The sequence below is a fragment of the Fusarium subglutinans genome, assembly GCF_013396075.1.
Source record: "Fusarium subglutinans strain NRRL 66333 chromosome Unknown NRRL66333_c0000092, whole genome shotgun sequence".
In the NCBI taxonomy this organism is placed as follows: Eukaryota; Fungi; Ascomycota; class Sordariomycetes; order Hypocreales; family Nectriaceae; genus Fusarium; species Fusarium subglutinans.
In genome coordinates this window covers 198422-206646 of record NW_023502155.1, presented here as the reverse complement: position 1 = coordinate 206646, position 8225 = coordinate 198422, and the positions used below count along the sequence as shown (strand labels likewise).

The window sequence follows — 8225 nt, the reverse complement described above, 5'->3', positions numbered from 1 at the left end:
ATATATTACTTTAATAGAAAATTTAATATTTAATTTAATAGCTTTTTTCTATATATTCTTTCACTTTATTTACATATATCTCTCTTTACTTTTCAGTTTTTCATCACCTACCACTATCACAGCCTATCTCTCTAGTCAGCCAACACCTTACCACAATGTCTATCCCGAACGAAGCACTACAAAAGGTATGGTATCCCTTAGAACACAGATTCTCCCGACCACCTTCAGGAAATAGCTTTTCACTAGACCTCGGCCCAACTGACACTCATCATGTAGCTGGTGCGAGAGATCGAAAGCCAGGCGCTGGTAGCCCAGCAGCAGATTGGCCTAGCCAGGACGCAAATGACATCGAAACAACGAGAGCAACGTCTCGTTAAGCTCACACTCAGCGAAATGACCAGTCTGCCCCAAGACGCTGTAGTCTACGAAGGTGTCGGCAAAATGTGAGTGCCTCTCCTGTTGAAGCTCAACTATCCATCCCCCTCCTCCTTTTTACAAGGACCCCGCATCTCCTCGAACCAATCTTGGTGTCTAACGCCTGGCCATTTTGGGGCCTCTTTATAGGTTCGTCTCGCTCCCGGTGGATTCCCTTCGCCAAAAGCTTGAGGACCAGACACAGACTCTGGAGGGAGAGGTGGACAAACTGAGCCAGCGTCTGCTGTATTTGGAAACAACACACAAGAATAGCCGCGAGCACATTGAGCAGATGCTTCGAGCCAAGTAAACTAAGCGCTGCATGTTACGCGCGATCAATCTGACTTTCCTCTATCTCTGAGGGTTATTATTTTAAACGCTGTCCAGTCGTCATTCTCGTTCAAACGCGCGACAGAAATGTATGTTTCAACAGGCGCCCGGCCTCATTCTTCCCAGCCCTACAGCTGCGCCGCGCATTTGAACACCCCATGTGCACACCAACACAAAAGCCGCTGATGTGACTGTCGAGACTCTGCTTACGGTGGGTTTGACCCTAATTTGGGTCGAGATCGTCGCTGTGGCAGTAAGACGCGAGGCACGGCGCCAGTCCCGATCAGGAGGGTCACTTTGGTAGCTGAGCGAAGCGACGAATCTCCTGGCTTCAACTAGATATGTTGTCGATAACCAGGGCACCGATCATCATAGCAGCTCAGTAGTATATTCCGGAGCATGATGGGGCATTCTTTTGGATCTCTGTCTCTTCCAAAGGTCTCACCGCCGGTTGCCTGCTGCAACCCACCTCAAGCTGACAGCATCGTGCGACCCTGATTCCTCACCATCATCACCGATTTGTGATCAAACAACGGGACAACAAGGGACCATGTTCAATTTAGACAGTAATTAATTTAGCCCCCACCAAGTTTCAGCTCAGCGCCCCCGCCCCCTCCCAGAGTCCAGCCCTACAACCAACATGGAGTGCTAAGGTCGGCACGGAACCGCGGTCCCCTCCGAGGACGAATGGTCCAAATGGTTCTGTGGGCTGTGTTCCTTCTTATTTATTCATCGACCGGTGCCACTCAGTCCTCCTTGTCCCCTCTCTCGTCTTACTCTTCCCTTTGGTGCAAGCCGGTGACTACTCCGACCTATTGTCTTCCAGCAGCACCACAGCCTATATGATCACATTCGATATTGTCATCTCCATCCGAACCGCTGTTTCTTGCTCATTGGGTCCTGCTTCTCTACCAAGATGAGCCGAAGTAGCTATAGTTACGATGATGAGGATGACTACGACATCCGCTACCAGAAGCGTGGGGCTTCGCCTGGCATCCGATATGTTGCGAACCCGCAACGTACTCAAAACTATTACGATGCACCTCCAGGGCCCAGTTACATTGGAGCTGACCGCCTGAACATCACAACCATGCATCGTTCTCGGTCTCGTTCTCGTACTGGTGAGTTGTCTCGGATTCGAGAGCGTCGCGCCAGCAGTCCCCCAGCCCCTGTTCCTGTAATTATCAACAACAAGATATACAATGACCTCTCCTCCGATGATGAAGATACTCGCCGCAAACAAGTTGCGCGGTCTTCGCAGCGGCGACGCTCTCGCTCTCGCTCCCACTCGTCCTCATCCCGATCTCGATCATCTTCTTATATGACTCGAGAAGAATGGGAGGCTGAGAAAACGCGCAAGGAGCTTGAAGATCTTCGCCTCAAAACAGCACGGGAGAAGGAGGAGCAAAGACTTGTCAAGCAATACCGTGACGAGTGGGAGGCCGAGCAAGCACGTAAAGATCTTGAGAAAAATCGACTGGCAAGCTCACGCGAGAGAGACGAGCGGCAACGCGAGAAAGATGAGCGACAGCTTGTCAAAGGATATCGTGAGGAATGGGAGGCGGAACGGTCACGTAAAGAGCTTGAAAAGATGCATCTTGCTCATGCGCGCGATGATGAAGAGCGCCGTCGATTGAGGGAATTCAGAGAGGAAGAAGAGCTCAAGCAAGCCAAGCGCGAGCTCGAAAAGATAAAGGGCCGTAAAGCGCGCGCTGATGAGGAAGAACGCATCAAGAAGGAGATTGAGTTGAGGCGTCTAAAAGAAGAAGACGCTGCCACAGAAGAGAGACTGCGCCGCGAGAAAGAGGCAAACTCTGCTGTCGAGGATTATAAGAGAAGGGAGCTTGAGCGCGCTGCCAAAGAGAAGAAGCTCAAGGACCAGAAGGAGAAAGAAGCAGCCGAAGCAGTTGAGCGTTACAAGCAGGCAGAGAAAGATCGTATAGCAAAGGAAAAGGCCGACAGAGAAGCCAAAGACCGGGAATACCAGGACCGCTTGAAACAAGACCTCGCTAAGTCAGGACTCGATGATAAGACCATCGAGGCCATCTTAAAGAAGGAAAAGATCAAGAAGACACAGCCTCAACATCCACAGCCTCTGCCACATCACGCGATGGCTGGTCCAGCTCACCATTATGTCCCTATGCCTGTCCCAGCCAACCAAATCGCCACAATTCCTCCTCCACCCCCTGCCGGCCAAGTTGCTCGACCAACGTATACACGCATGTCCCGCCGGCATCTGTCAATCGAGTCGTTGCGTGAATTCGGTGTCGAATTCGATTTTGATACGGTATGTAGCAGTCTTGCTGCCACTTTCTTTCTTTCTTTCTTTCTTTCTTTTATTCATTGCATAGCATTGAGCTAACTCTGTCGTCAGGATCCTGACTATATACTCATTCGACGCTGGGTTCCGGAATGGGAGCAAGACCGACTGTGGAAGCACACAAAGCTGATCCGCGAGAAGCGCACCAAGATGCTTATGGTCGAGGAAAAGCGGCACGGCAGAGAAGAGCCAGACTTTGAATGGGTTCGCAAGAAGGACAAGGATAAGCATAGCCGCCGCAGGAGTAAGTCACCAGGATTGTTGATGTATTTGGCTGGCGCGCGGCCGGCTTAGGCTCAATGGGCGATGGGGTGTAAGTTGCGAGCGAGGTCTTTTACATTAAACCAGCCAAGAAGTGGCCCTCTAGTTCTTATCTTTTGAGGCGAGTTCTTGGTACAGTTGTTGTACACGATTTACAGTTACTTTGCTCCAGCTCGGCGAATCAGCTCCTCGTACACCGTCCAGGCCAATGCCGAACTCATGGCCTTGCGGCCCATCCGTAACGCCAAGCCATCCCATAGTGACCGGACACCTTCATGCGTTACCATCTTATACCAAGCGTGCCATATGTTCCTGTATTCCAGTGGTTGTAATTGAATTCGTGTTTTGACCGCATCGAATGGGTTCGAAACAATGGAGCATGCTGCACCGGCAAACATAGCGGAAGTGAAGTTGACAGAACTGGCCAGAGTTGCTTGCATTCTGGTTGGGCCTTCGCCTGATGCGACGGGCTTGGACGCCAGTGAACCCAGGCGCGATTTAAGCATCTCATAGAATAGCACGTACATGCCAGCATATGGTGCATCCCGAAACGCCGTGGCGCCGAATCCAGAGAAGAAGCCACGCCAGCCCTGAGTCCGGCGTATGTCACTTGCAGCTGACATGATGGATGGATAAGAATATAGACTGGACTCAAAGCGAACCTTGATCACAGTGAGAGGCATAAGGACAAAGCCAGCAAACGTTCTTGCAACTGCACCCGAGATGAGGTTGCCCGAATTCGTTAATGAAGGGAGGACTGATGAGCGGCCCTGCGTCTGTAGCCGCCGACCCAGGACACCTGACTGGTGTGCATGCTGGCGAATCGCATTGAGTGACGTGAAGTAGAGAGCTGAGCCGAAGCCAGTCCGTAGCGCCGAAGGGACGGTACCTCGCCACAGCGACTTTACAAGGCTTGGGGATTGCCTCATATCACGTAGGGTAGCGCTTAATGACGAACTACCAGATTGCTGTACTCGCGTTTTAAGGAGATCCAAAGGTTGTAGGAGAACGGCTGACGTGACGCCTGAACCAAGGCCAGATATAAAATGCCGGGCTATTCAGTTGTGTCAGACGGCGAATATTGAATGAGGCCGACAGAGGCAGAACCACACAGAGGCTCCGAAAATATGGAATTGACCAAGAAAGCATACCTGAATTGGCTGGCCGAGAGGTTCGGGGCTCGGTCATTGGTAAGGACACAGCAGCGCCATTGTGTTGAGTCGGGGAACCAGCAATTGAGATACCCATGGCTAGTCACAGACTTGAGCCACCGGGCATGTCGGGGAGATAGAATGGGTGACATGACGAGATAAAATCGCACTCAAAGCCTGGGCCCCACTGCGTGAATTGGCCCCGCTTTGATGCATCTTGCACGTGTTGGTAAAAGGATGACCCAAGTCCGTAGTAGGAGACACGGGTCAGTTCGCGCCAACGCCACTGGCATGGGAACCCCGATAATCGCCTATCACAGACTCAAGACGGCCAGCCAGAAGACGGTGGCGTTTGACAAGCTCAACCCATTCAGTTATACCGATCGAAGCAAGAAGCATGCCGAAATCAGCCCCCAGCCTCCCCAGACTGCCTGCGCAGTAAAGTACCTGCGTCAAAATGCTTTCCCTCGATGTCTGATCTTTGACGGTTGGCAGATAGATTCGCAGCGTTTCGACAAGCATCTCTACCATATGTAGGGGAAATGTAGCCATTGGGGAAGGCAGGGCTCCCAAAGGATCAGTTTCGTCGTTCTCGTGCGATGCGAAGCTCGAATTTATGCTCTTAAACACAGAAACAATGCTAAAGCTCTGTTCGCGAAATATCTCGATAAATCGTTTCAGGTACCGCTCTGTCTGCTGTCCTCCTGACCACATGCTGGTAGCTTTGTCCTTGCGAAGTCGTTCCTCATCTGCTAGGTCTCTTAGAGGTTCCAATGCTTCCAGTGTTGTCAAGAGCGTAGACAAACGGCACACCAAGAAGACGGCTGGGAGTGCGTCTTCAGTTGACGCATCAATCACCAGATCTGGGACGATTCGTTTGAGCCAGCCCATCGTTCGGACGGCAGCGGCAAGCTTGAGATTGGGTGCTTTGAGCGTTCCAATGAGATCTGCAGCCATCTGCCGAATGGCAGCATCCGCCTCGTGTAGTACCGAAGTGACAAGCGGTGAGTCTGGGTAGAGGGAAGCAAGGCGTCGGACGTGCGCGTAAAGCTCGAGCGTAGAGGAATGATTGACCGGCGCGGTCGAGACAGCGGACGAGAGAAGGAGAGGCATTTCCATGACATCAACAAGACGTTCCGAGTTTCGAAGTAGGAGAAGTGCCTGCTTTCTCCGAGCCAGTAACTTGCTCTCGCTGGCCTTGCCAAAAGCCGACGAGAAGTGTTCTGCTTGCGCGTCTAGTCGGGGCACTGCCTGGACAAGGTCTGAGGCTCGCTGGGCCAGAGTCGGTAGGGACGTTCGTAGCGAAGCATGGCTCGCGGCTGAATCAACGACGGGTTTGTGGGATCTCTTCGAAAGCGCTTGTACGGCAAGCAGTAGGGAGTGGGAGGTCTGAGATAAGACTTGAGGCTCGGATGATTGAAGGGAGCTGGACTCTTGTTCGGCAAGATAGGTCAGGTACTCCAAGGCAGATGGGTCGTTCGCCTGATCGGGTGCCAGCAGGTCTCCTAGAGCTTCAGCCATGGTGATCTGAAGAGTCGTGTGCGGTTGGTGCGAGGTAATGCGCCGCGAAATAATGTACTTGAGGTGTCAAATCGTCTAGCTTCAGTCGATTGTAAAGGGGGGTAAAGGTATATTAGGACAGCAACAACTGCAAATCTGATCATGAGAATGAAGAAATGGGATCTTTGAACGAACTATCAATCTGCCAAGCTCCAGCACAGACACGCCCGTGACTGTAAGCTCGTGGACGGACCAGTGTTCCAAACGAGTGAGGTGGCAGCTGGCCTGTAAACGACCTAGGTACCTAGGCTATAGATGGGCGTTGAGACCTTAGGTAATCCGATCTAACAGGGGTGGCCGAGTACCTGATGTTGGTAGTGCCATCATCCTGCACCCGGATAACCCAACCTAAGCCTATCAGAAAGCCAGAACTGCGCTGGCACGGTACGAATAAGCTCCAAAGACAGATCAAAATGCGACCATCCAGACCCTTACCCGTGCTGTTCCCACGTGAGCTTCCCCAACAGACGTGACCAGGCGAATGAATATCAAGTTTCCTACTTGAGGTATACTTTCGTTACGCCGCCTTGCCTCGGCTCATTTAAGTCTTTGTTCCTCCGCCTTCTTTTGTTCCCGGCCCTTTCTTTCTGGATCTTCTTGCTGGGTTCTCGCGAGCACAAACCCCAACCGTTTTACAACTCCAATCAATAACTCCAATTCATCCCGCCAGCATGAGAGATCCATTCCCTTTGCCGCCTTCGCCCTGGCTATCAGAAAAGACACAACCCTGGGCCGACTATTTCGACCTGCCTACTCTCCCGCTGCACATACACGAAGTTCTCGCCGCAGCGTTGTTATACTCGGTCATCTTCTGGCCTATATCGCCATGGATTTCAAACCTTCTGGCCCCGGAGCACTACTCCAAACTTCCTCGGAAGCGACGGCTCAACTGGGACGCCCACGTTGTTTCCATGGTTCAGAGCTGCCTAATCAATACCCTAGCTATATGGGTAATGTTCGTCGATACTGAGATGAGCAACATGGAATGGGAGGAACGTATTTGGGGTTATACCGGTGGTGCTGGATTCATCCAAGCGCTTGCAGCTGGATACTTCCTCTGGGATTTAGTAGTCACCAGCATTAATCTCGATGTATTTGGCTTGGGAACTTTGGCGCACGCAATCGCCGCATTGCTTGTCTACTCGCTCGGCTTCGTAAGTTAACCATGATGATATGCCCCCTCTATCTCTACTAATCAGCCTTCATCAGCGTCCATTTCTCAACCACTACGCCTGTGTCTTCATCCTCTGGGAGTTATCCACACCTTTCCTCAATGTTCACTGGTTTATGGATAAAATTAACATGACTGGTACGCGCGCGCAACTATACAACGGCGTCATGCTTCTTTTCACATTCTTCTCCTGCCGGCTTATTTACGGAACTTATTCATCCTTCCGTGTTTACCGCGACGTGTGGTCCGCCATTAATATTAACCCCGACATGAAGGCACTCAATTTGCCAACTATGTCATTTGCGCACCCAGACTCCACGGTACCCATGTGGATTGGCGTCGCCTATTTGGCCAGCAACGTCACGCTCAACAGTCTTAATTTCTACTGGTTCTTCATGATGATTCGTGCCGTACGTAAGCGGTTTGTACCTGCGGCTGAATCAGAGGAAAAGGTTCAAGAGAGCCCAGTGACTGAGGCTGAGATTGATCTGTCTTCCGTCTCAACAGGTTTTTCCAAGCCCACTAGCGGTCGTCGCCGCAAGGCCTGATCGAGTCAGGAAAGCCAGCAGGACTAGGTGCCTCATATCCTAAGACGTTTTGAGAAAGCCCTTACGGTTAGTTAGATTTGTGACGGCTGAGAGCTCGCCTCCGAAAACATCCAGACTGCCACATTCAGACTGCCCCTATCGCTTACCGAACAAGTATGTTCTCGAGTTTCAATAACTTTTGACCATGAATACAACTCTATGGGACGGAAGAGCCACTCCATCTTTTTCTCCCGTCTGATCGTGTTATCCCTGTGACCCTTTTTTTTTTCGATTCCACTGCCTTTTGGTATTGGTTACACATCCACTTCACAACGAGACCTAGCCTAGTCAATGATTTACGTTCTGTTACGACATTGAAGACTTATAGATGAGAACATTAGAAGAGACTGATCTGGCTTGTCCAGGATCAGCCATAAATATACTATTATTATTCCACGCTTGACTCAGGTTGGTTCACCTGACAAAGTCGA

The 8225-nt window shown here is 51.1% G+C and overlaps 5 protein-coding genes across 5 annotated transcripts; 3 read left to right on the top strand and 2 right to left on the bottom strand.

The window, feature by feature from the left end:
• Window positions 1-155: 155 nt before the first annotated feature.
• Window positions 156-724, top strand: FSUBG_7344 (prefoldin subunit 1; the record flags this gene model as incomplete). Its single annotated transcript, XM_036685640.1, has 3 exons — window positions 156-185; window positions 277-443; window positions 565-724. The coding sequence occupies 3 exons, from the start codon at window positions 156-158 to the stop codon at window positions 722-724; spliced, it is 357 nt and encodes a 118-aa protein (XP_036537212.1).
• A 936-nt stretch (window positions 725-1660) lies between these two features.
• On the top strand, window positions 1661-3358 carry FSUBG_7343 (uncharacterized protein; the record flags this gene model as incomplete). Its single annotated transcript, XM_036685639.1, has 2 exons — window positions 1661-3031; window positions 3119-3358. The coding sequence occupies 2 exons, from the start codon at window positions 1661-1663 to the stop codon at window positions 3356-3358; spliced, it is 1611 nt and encodes a 536-aa protein (XP_036537211.1).
• A 125-nt stretch (window positions 3359-3483) lies between these two features.
• On the bottom strand, window positions 3484-4573 carry FSUBG_7342 (solute carrier family 25 member 38; the record flags this gene model as incomplete). Its single annotated transcript, XM_036685638.1, has 2 exons — window positions 3484-4379; window positions 4477-4573. 2 exons carry the CDS (start codon window positions 4571-4573, stop codon window positions 3484-3486), a joined length of 993 nt encoding a protein of 330 aa, XP_036537210.1.
• A 170-nt stretch (window positions 4574-4743) lies between these two features.
• Window positions 4744-5997, bottom strand: FSUBG_7341 (Dor1-like family; the record flags this gene model as incomplete). The annotated part of the gene is made up of 1 exon (XM_036685637.1): window positions 4744-5997. The coding sequence occupies one exon, from the start codon at window positions 5995-5997 to the stop codon at window positions 4744-4746; it is 1254 nt and encodes a 417-aa protein (XP_036537209.1).
• Window positions 5998-6707: 710 nt separating this feature from the next.
• FSUBG_7340 (DUF887 domain protein) lies at window positions 6708-7755 on the top strand (the record flags this gene model as incomplete). Its single annotated transcript, XM_036685636.1, has 2 exons — window positions 6708-7190; window positions 7246-7755. The coding sequence occupies 2 exons, from the start codon at window positions 6708-6710 to the stop codon at window positions 7753-7755; spliced, it is 993 nt and encodes a 330-aa protein (XP_036537208.1).
• Between the last annotated feature and the right edge of the window lie 470 nt (window positions 7756-8225).